The sequence below is a fragment of the Aureococcus anophagefferens genome (genome assembly GCF_000186865.1).
Source record: "Aureococcus anophagefferens unplaced genomic scaffold AURANscaffold_1, whole genome shotgun sequence".
Taxonomy (NCBI): Eukaryota; class Pelagophyceae; order Pelagomonadales; family Pelagomonadaceae; genus Aureococcus; species Aureococcus anophagefferens.
Genome location: NW_008705561.1, coordinates 534,699 through 553,252, shown reverse-complemented (window position 1 = coordinate 553,252; position 18,554 = coordinate 534,699). Strand labels below are relative to the sequence as shown.

General features: G+C 71.7%; 4 protein-coding genes across 4 annotated transcripts; 1 reads left to right on the top strand and 3 right to left on the bottom strand.

Moving 5' to 3' along the window:
- Positions 1 to 3,408: 3,408 nt before the first annotated feature.
- On the bottom strand, positions 3,409 to 7,387 carry AURANDRAFT_70503 (hypothetical protein; the record flags this gene model as incomplete). Its single annotated transcript, XM_009033986.1, has 5 exons — positions 3,409 to 3,699; positions 3,867 to 4,023; positions 4,172 to 6,210; positions 6,338 to 6,924; positions 7,060 to 7,387. The coding sequence occupies 5 exons, from the start codon at positions 7,385 to 7,387 to the stop codon at positions 3,466 to 3,468; spliced, it is 3,345 nt and encodes a 1,114-aa protein (XP_009032234.1).
- An 841-nt stretch (positions 7,388 to 8,228) lies between these two features.
- AURANDRAFT_60502 (hypothetical protein) lies at positions 8,229 to 10,080 on the top strand (the record flags this gene model as incomplete). The annotated part of the gene is made up of 2 exons (XM_009034512.1): positions 8,229 to 8,319; positions 8,519 to 10,080. 2 exons carry the CDS (start codon positions 8,229 to 8,231, stop codon positions 10,078 to 10,080), a joined length of 1,653 nt encoding a protein of 550 aa, XP_009032760.1.
- Positions 10,081 to 10,163: 83 nt separating this feature from the next.
- On the bottom strand, positions 10,164 to 10,751 carry AURANDRAFT_19034 (hypothetical protein; the record flags this gene model as incomplete). Its single annotated transcript, XM_009033985.1, has 1 exon — positions 10,164 to 10,751. The coding sequence occupies one exon, from the start codon at positions 10,749 to 10,751 to the stop codon at positions 10,164 to 10,166; it is 588 nt and encodes a 195-aa protein (XP_009032233.1).
- Positions 10,752 to 13,825: 3,074 nt separating this feature from the next.
- Positions 13,826 to 14,719, bottom strand: AURANDRAFT_60501 (hypothetical protein; the record flags this gene model as incomplete). Its single annotated transcript, XM_009033984.1, has 1 exon — positions 13,826 to 14,719. The coding sequence occupies one exon, from the start codon at positions 14,717 to 14,719 to the stop codon at positions 13,826 to 13,828; it is 894 nt and encodes a 297-aa protein (XP_009032232.1).
- Positions 14,720 to 18,554: the final 3,835 nt, after the last annotated feature.

The following is an 18,554-nucleotide window of genomic DNA, read 5'->3' as shown; positions in this document are numbered from 1 at the left end:
TTTCGATGTTGAATGCGCCGGCGGGGTCTGGGCGCCGCGCGCAGCGAAGCCTGCGAGTGTCCTGCGGGCTCGCCGACGTCGACATGGACACGTCTGACAGCGCCGAGGCCCTCGAGAAGTGCACCACCATCGAGCTGCGAGCGATCGTAGCGCGCTCCGTCGCCCTCGCAAATCGCGCGCAAAGCGCCCTGGACCGACTCACGGCCGATGTGCCCTGGCCGTCACGCCTTCCACCGGCTCTCGTGCTCGCGTTCTTCCCGCTTCACGAGCTGGCGCCCGCGCTTCGCGTCTCGACGGTGTGGCGTGACCAGGCGGAGGAGGTCTTTCGGGGCATCGCCGCGCGACTCCGGTTGGCGCTTTCCTCGCCGTCGTCTTGGCGAGAAGTCGTGAGGAACAACGCGATATTTCGCTGGCTTCCAGTGGCGTTTAGCGAGGCATTACAACCCGTCCAGTTTGACATGGATAGTATGGTTTCGCCTCGCGTTATTGATTGCCGCTACGATGATGATACAATGTTTTTCGGTCAAGGCGCGGCGATCAATGACGACGAGACCATTTTCTGGGAACTGAAATTGGGACGAGCCTCGCAAGATATTATCGATAGCTGTGGTTTGGCCATCATCGATGGCGAGAAAATCGTCGATCAAGCAGCCCTCGATCCAAACGATGTGCTGCATGCTTACCTCTGGCATAGCAATGGTGGTGATTACAGGCTTGAAGGTCCGCAAACTAACTCGTTTACGCCGCTCGAAATCCACGGCAGTGAATACGTCTGGGATTCGGATGCCACGGTGCGGGTATGTGCAGTTCGTTACGGTACCGGGCTCCGGCTCCACCTAGACGTCTTGGATCATGATGATGACCAGTGGATGTACCGCAACCACCGCCGCCATTCTCTCGAGGAATGTCCCAGCCGCATCCGGATTGCGCCGTTCGTGTCGCTGTACACAGGATCTCGCGCCGAGCTCCTCAGTTTCCACCGAAAGCCTGCAGGCCTCGCACGCACGGGCCAATTTTAAAATGATTGGGGCTTGTAGCATGTAAAAACTAGAGGTGACTCGACCACTCCTCTCCCGCCCCAGCCTCGTGTCGAGGCCCTGGTCTCGGCTAGGGCACGCGTGCCTCGGGGGTCCTGGACATCTCTCCGACCCATCCCGGCTCGCTGTCGCTTCGGCGGACATCTCGCAGGCTTCTCAAATTCTATGGGCTGCCCATTTGGGCAGCATGAGCTCGAGCGCTAGCCTGCTGTCGAACATGGAGCGCCCCGCGCTTCAGCGTAGCATGAGTTCGGAAGCACGCGCCGCCTTCGACGCGGCAGCCGACGGCGACGCGTCGCTCGAGGAGGAGGCGCTGTTCATGGAAGATGTCGGACAGATCCTCGAGGAAGAGGCGCAGGCGCTGCGCTTCGCCAACGAGGCCGCGCCGGTCCAGGACGAGGACGCGCGGCTCGCGGCGTCCGTCGCCGCCGTGCAGCGCTTCGACGCGGAGCCGACGCCCGAGCAGGCCTTCGACGTCCTGCGGCTGCTCCACGCGCGCGACGCCCGCGCGCTCGCGCTCGAGGTGCGCCCGAGCGCGTCGCCGATCCTCGACGTCGGCGACCACGCCTACGTCGTCATGAAGACGGGCAAGCGGCGCCACGGCGGCCCGCCGGGCTTTGCCGTCACGTTCCAATCCGTGCACAACTCGGAGCACTGGTTCCCGGAGGCGTCGGACGTCGGCGTCGCGTGCCGCCCCATGGCGCGGTCGGCGCGGCGCGCGAAGCCCGGCGAGAGCTCGGAGGCCCACGGCTACCGGGGCCGCTTCTACACGCTCGTCGCCAAGGTCGTCGACGGCCCGAAGAAGGTCCGCGTCGTCGACGACGCCCTGGGGCTCGTGCGCGTCTGGCGCGACGGGTCGGCTATCAGCTCCTGCGCGTCGACGGTGTCGTCGTCCGACGGCGCGCCGAGCCCGCCGAACGGCGCCAAGCGCGCCAAGGAGGCGGCGTTCCCGCCGGCGCCGGGCGACGACGACACGATCTTCCTCGGGTCCATGCGCGTCTCGGGCGACGTCACGGTCGCGGGGAACATCTACGGACGAGTCGTGACGCCCCCGGAAGCCGCGGACTACGCCGAGTGGTTCCCCTGGCGGCTCGAGGACCTCAAGTCGGGCAAGCGCCTCGGCCCGGGCACGGTCGTCCAGCTCGCCAACGGCAACGAGCTGTCGCTCGACACGTCCGGCGCGGGCGCGTGCATGGTCGTGTCGACGACGCCGTCCATCGCCGCGGGCGTGCCGGGCGACGCAAAACGGCGCGGCGAGGGCGCGCTCGTCGCCTTCGTGGGGCAGGTGCCCGTGCGCTGCCGGGGCCCCGTGCGCCTGGGCGACCACCTCGTGCCGTCGCGGCGCCGCGACGGCGTCGCCGTCGCGCACGACCGGCGCCGCGACCGCGCGCCGGCGACGGAGTCGCTCGGCGTGGCCATGCACGCCGGAGACGGCGAGGGCGAGCACGTCGTGCTGGCCTTCGTGCGCTGGCACACGGCCGTGAACAGGGAATTAGGAGAGCGGCTCGTGACGGTCGCGCGGCGGCTCCACGGCTTCGCGGTCGTCGCGGTCTTGGTCGTGTCCTTCGCCGTGTCGTCGGTCGCGCTCGCGCTCCACGCGACGCTGTGGATCGACGGCGGCCGGTCGGACCGCTCGGAGAACGAGCTCGCGTCCGTCCTCGGGTTCTTCACGGTCCTGAGCCTCTGTCTGTGCGTCGCGCTCGCGGCGACGTTCCAAGAGGCGCTCCCGGGCCGCTACCCGCTCCTCGTCGTCGCGCTGGCCGCGCTGCCCCTCTTCGTCTACGACGTTTTCCGGGGCCGCGGCGCGGCGTCGGGGAGCGGCGCCGTCGTCGCCTGGCGCGCGCTCAGCGCGGCCTTCCACGGCGCGGTCCTCTTCTCCGTTTCCGCGGCCGCGCGGACGCGCGCGCGGCCGCCGGATCCCGACGCGCTCCGGCGGGTCTTCGACGCGTCCGCCGGCCCGCCGAAGCGGCGGCGCACGCTGCGCCTCTACGCGGCCTGGCTCGCGCTCGCGGCCCTCGCGGGCGCCGCGGCCTGGGTGCTCTTCGCGCCGTCGGTCTTCGCCGTCGTCGTCGTCAACCGCGACACGCGGAAGCGGACGCGCGAGAACCACGCGGACATCGACCACATCAAGGGCGGCGCCGAGGACCTCGAGGAGCGCTACGACAAGTTCGAGAAGGACTTCGAGGACTACCGCGACTACGACGCCGCGTCCAAGGACGACGCCGCGGACGCCGAGGACGCGTCCAAGGACGACGCCGCGGACGCCGACGCCGCGGCCAAGGACGACGCCGCCGACGCCGAGGACGCGGCCAAGGACGACGCCGCGGACGCCAAGAAGGGCCGGCGCCATCTCCGCGGCGCTTAAGATGTCGCTTGCGCTTGTGTTACAACAACAACATGGGGGGGGCGGCGCCTTGTGCGCGCGCCCCTAGGCCGCGACCTGCTGGTACTTGGCGAGGTCGAGGCAGAAGGGCTTCGAGCTCGCCGCGGAGAGGTCCTTCGCGACGCCGACGAGGGCCTCGGCCTCCGTGTAGAACTGGTCCTTGAGGGACACGGCGATGATCTGGAGCCCTTTCGCCTGGTGCTTGATGAAGTTGGCGAGCTTGGCGACGTTGACGTTGTCCAGCGCCGCGTCGACCTCGTCCATGATCATGAAGGGGGCCTGTGCCGAATTCAACCACTGGTTTGGGTGGTCCTGACCAAACTTTGAAATCCTCGAGCTCGGTCACATCGAAGTCGATTCGGCTGATTTTTGGATGAATCGATTGCTCTCGGCGAGTTCTCGAAGCACAGGGAAGGAATCGCGTCGAAACCGTCGAAATCGGTCACATCGAAGTCGTCCAAGGGCATGGACGTGCGCGCGGCCGTCGGGTCCGCCGCGGGCGTGCCCGCGGGCGTGCCCATGGCCATGGCCGCGGGCGCGACCGTCGGGTCGCCCGCGAGCGAGGCCGTCGGGTCGCCCGCGGGCGCGGCCGAGGGCGTCCAGCTCGGTCAAATCGAAGTCGATTCGGCTGATTTTTGGACGGATCGATCGCTCTCGTCGAGTTCTCTACGGAGATCAGAACAAGTTGCGTCGAAACGGTCGCATACGCGCACATTGAAGTCGAGTTGAAGATTTGATTTCCACACGGAACGGCGCGGGGTGGTAGCCGTGGACCGCGAAGAGGAGCGCGAGGGACGCGAGCGTGCGCTCGCCGCCGCTGAGCTGCGAGATCTCGCAGAAGCGCTTCGACGGCGGCGTCGCGTGGAAGGAGACGCCGCCGAGGTAGGGCTCGTCGGCGTCGAGCACGTGGAGCGACGCGGCGCCGCCGTTCGGGTGGCGCAGCGACTTCGTGATGTCGGCGTAGAAGGACGCGAGGGCCTTGGAGACGACGTCGAAGCAGGCGAGGAACGCGTCGCGCCGGTCCTTCTTGACGCGCTCGAAGGCCGCGGCCGCGTCGCGCGCGGCGTCGCGCGACCGGTTCAGCGCGCCGTCCGCGACGCGCAGCTTGTCCGACACGTCGTCGAACTGGTCGCCGGCCTTCATGTTCGGCGCTAAAGCATCCAACTCGCGCTGGAGCGCCTCGCAGCGCGCCCAGCGCGCCCTCTGGCGGTCCTCGTGGCGGCCCGCGTCGCCGTCGTCGTCGCCGTCGAGGCGCGACGCGTCGACGGCGTCGGCCTCGGCGACGCCCGTCGCGTGGGGCGCGGACCCGGGGGCCTCGTTCTCGGCGTCGCGGACCGGCAGGAGCACGTGCTCGACCTTGGCCTTGCGCACGATCTCCGCGAGCGACGACCGGAGCTTGTCGAGCGCCGATTCGCCCGCGTCGATGGCCCGCCGCGCAGCCGCGCGGTCGGCGCCGGCGGCGCTCCGCTCCGCGCGGAGGTCGCCGAGCTCGGCCTGGGCCGCCTCGTAGGCGGCCCGGGCGTCGGCGACCTCGCCGTCGAGGCCGCCGAGGCCCCGCTCCGCGGAGCTCTGCGCCTTCTCGACCTTGGCCGCGTCCTTCTTCAGGCCCTTGAGCTTCTTCCGCCCGTCCCGGAGCTTGTCCTCGACGGCCGCCGCGCGGCCGGCGAGGTCGCGCGACGCCTCGTAGTCGTAGGCCGCGCGGAGCGTCGCCGCGCGCGCGCGGAGCCGCGCGAGCGCGGCCTCGTCGTCGCGCGCCGCCGCCGCCGCGGACCCGCCCGCGTCGCCGAGGAGGGACTCGACGTCGACGTCGTGCTTCTCGGCGAAGCCGGCGTAGACGCGGTCCTCGACGGCGCGCTTCGCGGCCCGGAGCCGCGCGTGCGCGTCCCGGGACGCGGCGGCCCGGGCCGCGGCCGCCTTCGCGTCTTTCGCGACCGGCTTCGCGGCGCCCGCGAGGGACTTCTCGCGGGCGAGGGCCTCCTTCTTGGCGGCCGCGGCCTTGTCGGCGTCCTTGGCGGCCCACTTGGCCGTCGCCTCGAGCTTGGCCACCGCGGCCTGGAGCTCGGGCAGCTTCGCCTCGACCTCCGCGCGCGCGTCGCGCGACTCGCGCGCGGCGGCCGCGGCCTCCGTCGCCTTCGCCTCCAGCGCCACGGCGTCGCTCGCGCGCCAGGCCTTGCCCGGCGCGCGGTCGCTGAGGCCCGGCGCGCCGGAGCCGTACGCGCCGCCCGTGATCGTGCCCGACTTGGCGATCTGCGCGCCCTTCAGGGTCACGGCCTTCACCGGCGGCCGGCCGTCGGCGTCGGGCCCGTAGCAGAGCCGGCGCGCGCCGTCGAGGTCGTCGCAGACCACCGTGGCGCCGACGGCGTAGGCGACGGCCTTGGCGACGGCCGCGTCGCACTGGACGACGTCGACGGCGAGGTGGTAGCCCGGCCCCAGGCTCCGGAGCCGCTCGTCCGCGCGCGGCGGGTCGATGCCGTCCAGCGGCAGGAAGAGGGCGCTGCCGAGGCGCGCGTCGCGCAGGTAGCGGATGCAGTCGACGGCGCACTGGCGCGTCTCGACGACGATGGCCTCGTTGAACTTGCCCGCGGCGACGGCGACGGCGACGTTGTACTTGCGCTGCGCCGGCCGGCAGACGTCGACGAAGCGGCCCAAAACGCCGCGGAAGAGGCGCTGGAGCGTCGCGACGCGCTCGGCGCGCTCCGCCTCCTTGGCCGCGCCGCGGCCGCCGGGCAGCGCGTCGCGGCACTCGCGCAGCGCGTTCGCCGCCGCGACGCGCGTGGCCTCGAGCGTCGCCTCCGCGGTCGCGAGGCGGGCGGCCTCGCGCTTGGCGGCGTCGCGGTCGGCCCGGGCCGCGTCCGTGCGCCGCGTCGGTGCCGAGGTCCGCCTCGAGCGCGGCGACGGCCGCGCGCGCGGCGACGACCTGGGGCGCGACGTCGCCGCGCAGCGCGCTCCGCGAGGCCGCGCGCTTCGCCTCGGCGGCCGCGAGCGCTTTTTGAGCGGCCTGGGCGCCGCGCGTCCGTTCCGTCGCGCGCCGCGCGGCGTCCGCCTCCGCGGCCTCCGCGGCCGCGAGGTCCTCGCCGGCGGCGGCGACGGCGGCGCCCGTCTCGGCCATGCGGTCCCGCGCGTGGCGGATCTGCCAGAGGAAGTAGTCGACCTTGGCGCGGCCGAGCTCGCGGTCGAGGCCCGCGTACTTGTCCGCCTCGTCGCGCTGGCCCTTGACCGCGCGCCGCTGGGCCGCGAGGCCCTTCTTGGACTGGAACGCGACGATGGACGCCTCCTCGGCGGCGTCCTTGGCCGCTTTAAGGGTGTCGTACTCGGCCTTGAAGTCCTCGCTCCCGGAGATCTGCTCGAAGAGCGCCGTGAGCTCGCCGCTCGACTTCGACGCGAGCGACTCGACGTCGCCCTGGAAGACGAGGAAGTTCCGCGCCTTGACGAGCACGCCGATGCCCTTGAGCGTCTCCTCGTAGGCCTCCCGCGTCACCTCCGCGCCGTCGAGCCGGTACGCGCCTGCCGCGTCGCGGAATTCCGCGACGATCGCGCGCGCGCGCGCGCGCGCGGGCGACGTTTTTTCGGGGAGCGGCGCGCGGCGCGCGGCGCGGGGGGGGCGGGGCGCGCGTCGGGGGCGCGGCGCGATCGCGGGACGCGGCGGCGCGCCGACGCCGACGGGCGAGATCGTGCGCGAGAAGACGATCGGGTCCGCGCTCGGCCGCTCGTAGGTCAGCGCGACCGTCGCGCGCCGCGAGCCCCGCGACGCGCCGGGGCCCTTGTGGAGCAGCTCGATGAGCTTGCTCGACCGCAGGTGCCGCGAGTGGATGCCGAGCACGAACGACACCGCGTCCATGAGGTTCGACTTGCCCGCGCCGTTCGGGCCGACGACGCTCGTGAAGCCGCGGAAGGCGATCACGTTCTTGCCGCCGAAGGACTTGAAGTTCTCGATCTCGAGCGAGCGGATGCGCCCGCGCGATGCCATGTTTGTCGCGCTTCGGCGGTCAGGCGCTTCGGATTTGAACTGCGCGCGCTCGCGTGCGTTTCGCGGCGCTGTCTTTCGCGAGAGCGACGCTAGCGGTCGCGCGGCGCGTGTGGCGGATGCTGTTGTGGCTCGTGGGACGCCGCAGCTGCAGTCGCGACGCAGCTTCGGACGAGGTGAGTGCGAGGCGCGAAACTCGATCGAGGGATTGGCCGGCTTCGAATGCCTCGCCGGGGGTAATCGCTGATGATGCCCTGCAAGTAGCATGCGAATTGATACTCCATCGCGCAATGGTGACGCGTCGGGCTGCCTCGGTCGCCTAGCGCCGATGCGCGCAATCCTCGCAGCGTTAAGCGTCGCCGGCGCCGGCGCCGCGGCGCCGCCGGTGCACAGGTACGTCTCGAAGCTCAAGGGCAACGGCACGAAGAAGATGAACCTCTTGACGATGATCGACCCCGACAAGCCGGCGCCCGCCGCCGGCGCGCGCGAGATCATCCTCGTCGTCGCCGACGACCTGAGCGGTCCCGGCTGGCGGAGCGCGGTCACGCCGCACCTCGACGCGCTGGAGGCGACGGGCGCGTTCCTCGAGAACGCGCGGATCTCCGGCAGCGACCGCCTCGGCGTCTGCGCGCCGTCGCGCGCCGCGCTGCTCACGGGCCGCGCCGTCTTCGACGCCTACAACTTCGGGTCCGTGCGCGCCGTGCCGACCTTCACGCGCCACGTGAGCCTGCCGGAGAAGCTGCGCCTCGCCGGCTACGCGACGACGGCCGTCGGCAAGTGGCACGCGGACGTCAACTCCTACAACCACGGCTTCGAGTACGGCCGCGCCGTCCTCTTCCGGCCCATGGGGTCGACGCACTTCGCCCGGGCCAAGGCCAGCAACGAGAGCTTCGGGCCCCTGCCGCTCGTCGACGTCGACCCGGGCGAGAATTCGCGTGGGACTCAAATCTTCAACCCGACTTCAATGTGCGCGTATTCGAAAGGTTCAACACAAACTCTTCGGCTGTGCTTCGAGAACTCGACGAGAGCGATCGATTCGTCTAAAAATCAGCCGAATCGACTTCGATGTGACCGAGATCGAGAATTTCAAAGTTTGGTCGGGACGTCCCGAACCGGCGGTCGATGTCCACGCAGGCAAGAAGTTCCGCGCCTCCAAGTTCAAGAAGGTCGGCCAGGAAGCCGCGGTGCTGCGCGCCTGCACGCCGCGGTCCCGGTACCTGCCGCGGTGCCACTCGTCGGCGCTCTTCGCCGAGGCGGGCGCGCGCGAGCTCGCGCGGTGGCGGCGATCCCGGCTCACGGGCTTCCTCTACGTCGCGTTGACCGCGCCGCACGACCCCCTCGAGCCGCTGGACCGCGACGTGGCCGACGCCACCGCGGGGCCGCCGGCGAGCGTCCGCGACCGCCACGTCTTCTCCCTGCCGCGCGTGTCGCGGGTCGTCGCCGCGGACGCGCTGCGCGCGGACGTCGACGCCGCGGCGCCGTCCGCGCCGGGCGCGGCCGAGGCGCTCGTCGGCAGCCGCGACGAGCTGCTGCTGCCCTTCCCGCGCCGGGCCGCGGACCTCGAGGCGCGGCGCCGCCTCTACGGCGGCCTCGTCGCGTCCGTCGACGCGGCCGTCGGCGCGCTCGACGCGGCCTCGCGGCCGGACCGGATCCTCGTGGTCACGTCGGACCACGGCATCGCCCTCGACGGGCGCCACGGCCTCATCGGCAAGCAGAATCTCTACGAGCACTCGAACAAGGTGCCCCTGCTCGTCCACGGCTGCGGGCCCCTCGTCGCCGGCGGCGCGAAGGCGCACGTCTACCTCCACGACGTCGCGCCGACGCTCGTCGCGCTGTCGCGGAGCCGCGCGCCGCCCTTCACGGCGCCCATCGGCGCGCAGCGCAAATACGAGGTCACGAAGGACTCGGCGGCCGCGCGCGCGCGCGCGGCGGGGCCCTGCGCGGGCCGCGACTTCTCCGCGATCTTCGCGCGCGAGAACGGCACGTTCGCGCCGCGGGCCCACCTCTTCGCGGCCATGATCGACACGCAGCGAATGGTCGTCGACACGGCGACGAACCTCAAGGTCATCGCCCACTTCAACTCGTCGCTCAAGGGCCGGGGCGACACGCGCGGCGCGGAGCTCATCGCGGTCCAGGCCTTCGACGTGTCGCGGGACCCGGACGAGCTCGACGACCTCGTCCTGCGCGACTTCGAGTCGAACGCGGCGGCGGCGGCGCACTACGCGCCGCGGCTGCCCGCGGCCGGCGACGACGCCGTCGGCGCGCTGCTGCGCGAGGCGTGCGACCTCGAGCGGAAATTGCGCAAGGCGAGCGCGACGCCGGAGAAGAACCCGCCCTACGGCTGCCTCGGCCTCGCCGCCGCCGCCGCCGCGCGCCGGGCGCGCGACGACCGGCGGGCCGAGGACGAGAAGCTCCGGTCGTCGAACGCCACCGTCGCCAAGGCCGCCGCGGCCGCGCGGACCTCGATCGCGTCGCGCCAGGCGGCGCTCCGCGAGATCCGGCGCAGGAAGCCCGGCGCGGCGGGGCGCCTCGGCGCCAAGGCGCCCCCCGTGCGCGGGCTCGCAGCCAAGGACGCGGCCGCGCGCAAGCGCGCGCAGGACGGGCTCCGGAGGCGGCGCCACGCGGCGGCCGTCGGCGGCGCCGCGCGGGACGCGCGCGCGGGCCGGGGCCTCCGCTTCGCGCCGCGGCCGAGGTAACTTCGCGGGGCGCCGTCTGGGGTGCCGTCGTCCCGACCCTCCTCCAGGCGGCGCCATCGTTCAATGTCAGGGTCACACTTTACCTACTTCATGAGGCGCGTCCTCGAGAGGCAGTCCCAGAGCTCCTGCTTCGTGACCTGGAGCGGGCCGCCGCCCGCGGCGCCCTCGTCGTGCTTCGCGAAGCGGAGCATGTCCTTGAGCTGCTCGTCGCTCTGCTCGCTGCCCGAGCCGAGGGTTTCGCCGAGCTCGCGGCAGACGAGCCGGAGGCTGTCCAAATTGATGTAGTCGTCGCCGCGCTGGTCGAACTTCTTGAAGAGCAGGTCGAAGGTGCTCGGCTCGCCGGACCGGCTCAGGTCCTGCTCCGTGATGAGCGCCGTCGTCAGGTTGATGAACTCCTCGAGGCCGATGTTGCCGCTGTTGTCGTGGTCGACCTCGGACAGCGTCTGGTAGAGCTCGCTCTTGTTCCAGTCGATGCCCAGCGAGTTCATCGCCTCCATGAGGTCGTTGGGGTCGATGAAACCGCGCTCGTCGCGCTTCCCGTCCTGCGTGTCCATCATCCAGAACGCCTGGCGGATCTCGTCGATCTCCTCCTCGGACACGCCGGGCCGCGTGTACTCGGCCCGCTTGTCGCCGCGGCGCAGCGACCGCGTGCTCTCCGTCTCCTGGGGCATGGTCGCTGCGCGTCGGGCAGCGTCGCTGGACGACGGCGGGCGTTTTTCAAGCGCACAGCATCGGCTGCCCGCCGGTTTGTCGCCTTCAACGAGGGGGAAAGTTTGGCTCGTTCGACTCGGCGCGCATTATGCTGCACACCCAAACCTCTCGGACGATTAGCCTCAATACGGCCTTCGCGCCGCGCCACAGGCCGTATGAGGCCGCCTGTGACCCCCGCGCCGCTTCCGTTTGCGTCTACTAGTCCCTGCGCGGTCGCGTGCCACTTTTGAGCGCTGGAAACGGCGTGCGCGCGACGACGCACACGGCCTCGGAAACCGCCTGCGGGAGCGGTCGAGCAGCGGGCGGCGCTGGACGCGTCCGGAGGTCGCCGCGGGTCCGTAAACCGTCGCGGCGGTCCGTCCATGTTGCGCATAGATGCGGCGCGCGCTCAACTGCGTCGGCCGAGGCCGTGGTCGTGGTGCGGCGCGGGGCCGAAGACGGGTCCCGACGACACGTTCGAGGCGCGGACCGCGGCTAGATCTGCGCGAGTTCCCGTCGGCGAAGTGGCTCGTGCAGCTCGTCTATCACTATGGGTGAGCCGTGGCCCAACAGATCACGTCAAATACGCCACATCGCCGTTCATGACCCCAGAACCCGTTTCGGCGGCGGTTTCGGGCGCCGCTCTGCGGCGGCCGGCGCGCGGGGGCCGCGGTCCGTGCCCCCGGACTTGATCGATTTTGCGGCCAAACATCTCCACGAAGCGATCGGGAATGACTCCTCGCGGGCGCGGACGACCTGCAACGCTCGGCGGACGCGAACGTCGTGCTCGGCGCACACGCGCGCAACCGCTCGACGGCGGCTACGCGGCGCCCATGGGGGCGGCGGTGCGAGGATATGGGCTCCGAGCTCATCCTATCGATGGGCGAGGGCCGTGGAGCACTCATCAGCGCTGGACCCGACGTGCTTCTTTGCGGCGTCGAAGTCGTACGTCGACGGAGGCGGTCCTAAACCGACACGTTCGCGCGCGGCGCGCGGTCGCCGTCCGCGTCTGTACCCGCGGACTTTTTCGTTATCAACGCTCCAAGTACATGGCTTTGCGACGCCGCGGGCTTTCCGGCGGTGGCCCGGTCACCTGCGACGCAGGCGTGGCGTAAATATTTTTTTCAAAACACCGTCTGGCACTCTACGGTGTCTTCGCGACCCGAAACCCGAGCCCGCACCGCGTCTCTTCGTCCCTAGAGGCGCCAGAGTACCGGCGTCGAAGCTCGACCGAGAGGCGCCCACTAGAAGCTCGGATTAAGAGGTAGGTGCTCCGCCCGAGATGAGGCTGTACGCGCTCGAGCACCAGATTCGCGAACGGGTCAAAAATGTCGTTGTCGCTAGAAATTTCTAGCCGGAGGCCACGTAGATCTCATACGACGACGATGGTGTGCTCGGGCTCGTCGCCGTGGACGTTGGTGACGAGAATCGCAGCGGCAGAGATCATTCGGTAGGGCTGCAGTGTATGGGGTCCGCGATCCACGACTTCAACACGTTTTCCGAGGTCACACGACGCTTCCGGACCGAGTATATGACCCACCGGAGGGATGTGACCAGCGCCTCGCACGTGTGGCGCTCCGGATGCCCGCGGTCAACGCGTCGGGAATGTCGTCGGCGCCGAGCTTCGGCCGCGCGCGCAGTCACGTTTTGGGCCCGCACGCATCGAACCAAGCACGCGGAATCTCTTACACCATCACTAAGGACCCGCGCACGCCCCAAACGAGCCAGAAGCAGCGTTTCCGACGAGTCCGCACTCGGGCCTCTGAGAGCGTGGGCCGCGGCCGCTGTCACGCGACCGTTTGGAGCCGCGAAGTCGCCATCACGAACGGTTGGAACGGCTCCGCGCCCTCGTGGGGTACATGCGCCGCGGCCGGGGCCGTTTTCCCTTCGGCTACCGCGGCCTACGCGCCGCTTTGAGGCCCATCGAGGGCTAATCGGGTGATCACCAGCCAAAGGTTTGGGTGTGTGCTGTTCGACGAGCTATGCGCTGCTGAAACGAGGCTGGGACCTCTCCTGCGCGCGGCGGACGACGCCCAGGTGGTGGCTGACGACGCGCAAAAGACGGCTTACGCCAAACAAGCGCTGGCCGACGCCGCGTCCGCGCAAGTCGATGACGCGGAGGCCGTCTTTGCTGCTTTGCGGCGCCGAGGCACGGCTGGTATTTCTATCCAGAAGCTCCCTCACGTCGTACTCACGGATGTGTTTCTCGCGCTGCCAATGAAGGATTTAGCGCGCGCCGGCCGGGCTTCGAAGGCGTGGCGCGACGCGCGTTGGTCGGACGGGCTCTGCAAAGCGCGCGGCGCGGCGGCGGCGGCGGCCCAGCGATGCGAATTGTGCTGCCGGGACCTTCCTGCTTGGGCCGAAAGCCTACGCGTGTGTTGTTTGAAAACGTGTTGCAAGCATTGCTTCGATAATTACTCAGACATGAAGATCCCCGTCTACCCGCTAATCAGACGTGATTTCCCCTGTCCTGTTTGTAAAATGCCCGCTGCCAAATCCGACGATGAGTTGGTAGCGCGACTGCAAAGCCATGTCGATAAGGGAAACGCTGAAGCCAGGCTACTCCTTGGTGTATGGTACGAAGCTGGCGATCATGGTATTGAAAAGTCGACGGAACGGGCTGAGGAGCTTTGGGAGCTCGGCGCCAGCCTGGGACATAGCGCCTCGGCTTGGCAATTGGCGTGCATGTGGGACGAACGCGTGGAATCGGGTGAATCATCTCTCTCTGCAAACGCGCTGAAATACATGAAAATTGCAGCCGACGCTGGACGTCCTGAGGCTCAGGCGGATATGGCGCATTTCCTCATCGCGGGCTTTCGTGACAATGGCCAAATGCCGTATAACGAGGACGCGCTACATTACTTGAAAACTCACGATGCCGACAGCTGCACCGGGGAGGACGGCTTCCTCGAAGCTGCGCGCTACCTTCGGCTCGTCTTCGAGAGGAAGAAATTTGACTCAAGCAATATGACGCGGCGGCATTTGAAGCTCCTCACAGCCGAGTACCGCCGGCGCGGCATCGACGTGCTCACGGACCCGCCGACGCGCAACCTCCCTAGGAGCTAACCATCCGCACGCGGCCCGCGCCCGCCGGAACCGCCTTGACCGCGCGCCGCCGGGGCCTCGAGTCGCGCGTGAGGAGGAACGCGTCGACGTCGAGGGCCTCGTAGGGGTGCTTGAGGCGCTTGCACTTGGCGGCGACGTAGGCGTCGGGCGGCCGCGCGCCGAGGCAGAGGGCGCGCACCTTGGCGCCGTCGCGGCGCTTGAGGTGGTCCCAGAGGAGCGGCTCCCACGCGTCCGCGGCGCCGGGCTCGATCGCGACGACGAGGACCGTCGCGGCCGCGAGGGCCGCGCGGACGTCGTCCCGGTCCGCGTCGGCGGCGGCGGCGTCGGCGCGGAGGATCGTGACGCGGTCGCCGAGGCCCCGGGCGGCGACGTTGTCGCGCGCGTCGAGGTACCGCGCCGCGTCGCTCTCGAGACCCCACGCGGCCCGCGCGCCGAAGCGCGCCACGGCCCAGGCGGCGACGCGGCCGTCGCCGCAGGCGACGTCGACGACGACGTCCTCCGGCCCGATGGCCGCGAGGAGGCAGGCCTCGTCGAGGGCCGCGGCCGGCACGCGCGGCGCGGCCGCGTCGCCCTCGTCGACGGCGCGCGGCTCCGGGTCCGGCTCCCAGTCGAAGGGCCGGTCCGTCGTCGCCGCGCACTGGGAGAAGTACTCGGCGCGGCCCCAGCCCGTCGGGAAGGCCACGCCGTCGAGGGCCTCGACGCGCACCTTGGCGCGGCCCTGGGCGTCGACGCCGCTCTCGAGGCGCCGGCAGGCCGTGCTCCGCGTCAGCGTGCAGACCTCCTTGGAGCGCTCGAGGTCCGCGTAGAGGAAGACGCCCGCGCGGTCCACGCGCAGGATCACCTGCGCCTCGTAGGGCTTGGGGCCGCATGCCAAGGCGGCCATCGTGGGGCTGCCAAGGCGACTGCAGCAAGGTTAAAGTGCCGCTTTATTGCCGCTATATTGCCGCTCGGCAAAAAGCAGATCTAAAGCTGCCCCACGTCGCCCCAATCCGGAACACAAGTGTTGCCTTTGAACATGGAGTCGCGGCTCCGGCGGCGGCGCATGTCGGCGCCCGAGTCGTCGGAGATGAAAAAGGCCGCGCAGGAGGCCCTGGGCGAGGACATGGGCCGCGACGACGTGAAGCTCCTGAAGGACCTGGGCCTCGCCGTGGCCCCCGCGGCCTTCCCGCCCCTCAAGGCCGCCGAGGCCTTCGCCGAGGCCAAGCCCCCGCCGAAGAAGAAGGCCAAGGCCCAACCGAAGACCGTCGCCCGCGCGCGGCGCTCGTCGACGCAGCACCTCGACGTCTCCGACGCCGCGCGGCGGATCCTCGAGGCGCGCCAGTCCTACGCCGCGGACTTCCGGCGCCAGGCGAGCGAGTGGAAGGGCGAGCGCGCGGCGCCGGAGGCCGCGGCGACGCGCGTGACGCCGCCGAGCAGGCTGCGGCGCTTCTCCGCGCCGAGCAACCTCGAGATGGCGTCCGCCGCCGAGGCCGCGCTCGCGGACCGCGACGAGGAGCCCGCCGCGGCGCCGCCCGCGGACGACGCGGCGGTCAAGCCGGCGGACGTGCGCGACCAGCTCGAGGCCATCCTCTACCGCGAGGGCCGGGCGCCGACGCGGCCCCGGGGCGCGCCGACGCGCCCGCCGCGCAATACGTACGAGTCGCGGCGGCCGGGGCCCGTCGACTACTGGCCGCCGACGGACGCCGACGGCGTGCCCCTGACGCAGCCCCAGTCCTGCCCGGCGCGCGTCCTCGACGACGACGACGAGGACGCGCTGACCATGCTCGCCGTGCCCCGGTCGTGCCCGAACCGCCAGTTCTTCGCGAGCCTTTTGGAAAAGCAGGAGCCCGAGCCGGATCACGAGGCGAGCGCCATCTGCGGGGCGCTCCAGCTGCGCGCGGGCCTCGGCGCGCCGCCGCCGCCGCCGTCGCCCGCGGCGCCGAAGAGCGACGAGGCGCCCGCGCCGACGAAGCCGCCGGCGTCGTTCCTGCGCCCGCGGCCCGCGTCGCCGGACCGCGGCAGCCTGGGCTCCGTCGTGTCCCGCTTCGAGGACGAGGACCGCCCGACCTTTGGGATCCTGCCCGGCCAGGCCGCCGGGCCCTGCCCCTTCGACCGCGCGTCGGGCTTCAGCGACGGCCGCGGCACCCAGGACTCGATCGCGACGCGGGCCACCGAGCCGCCCGACGACGCGCCGCTCCTGCTCTCGGACTCGGACGACGAGGGCGACGGCGACGGCCGCGGCCAGTTCGCGGATCTCGACGCCGTGCGGCCCCGGGCGCGGGCCTACCGCGACGCCGTCGAGTCGACGCTCCGCGGCGCGGTCACCGTCAGCGACCGCAAGAAGCAGAAGGTCGAGGCGCGCGTGGATTTGGGCGACCTCTACGTCGAGGCCGTCGGGCAGTCGACGGCGGCGCGCTACGACGACGACGACGACGACGACGACGACGAGGTGGAGATGTACGTCGAGGAGGACGGGGCCGTCGCGACGTGCCGGTCCGCGGACGTCGTCGACGCCCTCGTGGGCGGGCGCTAACTCGCGGACGCGACGGGTAAGCTCGTATGAAGATGCGGCGGTTAGAGCAGCCGGTGACCGGCGGCGTCAGTGCACGCCGGCCGCCGGGCGCGAAGCGCCGGTGGGGGGGATGCGAGGGGGTGTTTTTTTTTTGCCGGGGGGGAGGGCGCGGACGAGGGCGGGCGACGTCCCAGACTAGGGTGGCCGCGCGGCGCCGGCGCCCGCGGGGCTCGCGAGGCACCAGCGCTCGGGGTGGTCGTTGGTCCGGACCTTCCAGGCGCGGCCGCCCCGGTCGTCCTTGAGGAGCCTCACGTCGAGCTTGTCGCTGCCCTCGACGGCGCGGCGGACGGTCGCCTTGTCGCCGCAGATGGCGCGGACGCGGCCGAAGGCGCAGACGTGGTCGAGGTCCACGTAGCCCTCGCCGTCCATGCAGTTGGTCCGCAGGTAGACGTCCTTGCACAAGTTCGACACGGAGAAGTAGTACTCGACCTGCGTCCGGAGCGCCTCGTCGACGTAGGGGTCCGCGTAGGCCGGCGGCGGCGCGCCGCGGCCCGCGCCGCGCTTGCCGCCCCGCGCGGGCTTGGGCGCCGCCGCGGGCCGGCCGCGGTCGCGGGACGCGCCGTCGACGCCGCGCGGCGACGACGACGGGCTCGGCGACGCCGCCGAGTCGTCGCCCGCGCCGGTCGACGGCAGCTTGGGCAGGCGCGGCTCGCGCTTCTTGATCGTGCGGCCCGCGAGCTTGAGGGGATTGACCTTCTTCGGCGCCGCGGCGGCCTTGGCGCCGCCGGCCTTCTTGGCGGCGTGGCCCGGCGACGGCGGCGCGCCGGAAGACGACGAGCTCGACGAGCTCGACGACGTCACGGAGACGGCGCAGGACTGGGCCGCGACGGCCGCGAGGCGCTTCGCGGCCTCGTCGGCGGCCGCGGCCGCGCGGCGCGTCTGCTCGAGGAGCGACTCGACGGGCTGCCCCGCCTTGGGCGAGCCCAGCGCGGCCGGCGGCGTGAGCGGCGGCGTCACGGTGCGCGCGGACGCCTCGACGATGCGCGGGCCCGGCGCGACGACGCGGCCGCCCTTGGGCACGGGCAGCCACTCGTCCGCGTCGCCGCCGTCCGACGCGTCGCAGTCGGCGAACGCCGCGGCGACCAGCGTCGCGTTCGCCGCCTCGGCGGCGGCCGCCGCCGCCGCGGCCTCGGCCTCGAGCTCCGCGGCGCTCGGCCGCTTCGCCGGCGCGGCCCGGGCCGGCTTCTTCTTCTCCGCGGCGGCCCGGGGCTTCTCGGGCGCCGCAGGCTTCTCGACCTTCTTCGGCGCGGGCGCCGCGGCGTCGTCGGCCGCGGCCGACGCGCGCGAGTCGTCGTCGTCCGACTCGTCGTCGGACTCGTCGTCGTCGGCGGTCGCCGGGAAGGCGCGGTCGACGGCCGCCGCCACCGCGGCCGCGGCCGCCGCGACGCGCCGCTTGAACGGCCCCGCGCGGCGGACGGCGGGCCGCGCGAGCGCGCGGAGCTGGGACGCGTAGTTCGCCGCGAAGGCCGCGAGCGCCAGCAGGAAGTCGCCGACCACGTCGCGCGCGTGCTCGGAGAGGGACCGCTTCGGCCGCCGCCGCGCGTAGCCGTCGCCGTTCGCGCGGCGCCGCTCCCGCAACAGCTGCGACCCCCGGAGCGCGCAGAGCGCGATGCCCAGGACGAAGGCCAGCGTCGGGTCCAACAGGGGCGCGGCCTCGCGGCGCCGGCGCGACGACCGCGGCGCCCGCGCGCCGAAGGCGCGGCCCTCCTGCGCGCGGCGGTTCGACTCCTGGCGGTGCTGCGCGACGACGTGGATCACGTCGAAGCGGGAGAGGAAGCCCGGCGGCGGGCCCGCGACGGGCGAGATGGCGAGGCTGCAGCGCCGCTGGTCCTCCTCGAGGCGCGCGACCTCCTCCTGGATCCAGTCCCAGCCGTGCGCGTGGACCTCGCCCACGACCGTGACGTACTGGCGGACCTCGTCCGCGACCAAACGAGCAAAGGCCCGGCCGAACTGGGGCCGCGCCGGGGCGTCGCCGAAGAAGGCGTCGGCGAGGGCGAGGTAGGCGCGCGAGTGGCGCGCGGGGTCGGCCGCGTCGGGCGCGTCCTCGTCCGACGCGGCGGCGTCCGTCGCGTTCTGCTCCGCGGCGGCCGCGCCGTCGACGATGGCCCGGAGCTTCTCGGCGCCCGACGTCTTGAGGAGCGCCGCGAGCGCGACGCCCGCGCGGTAG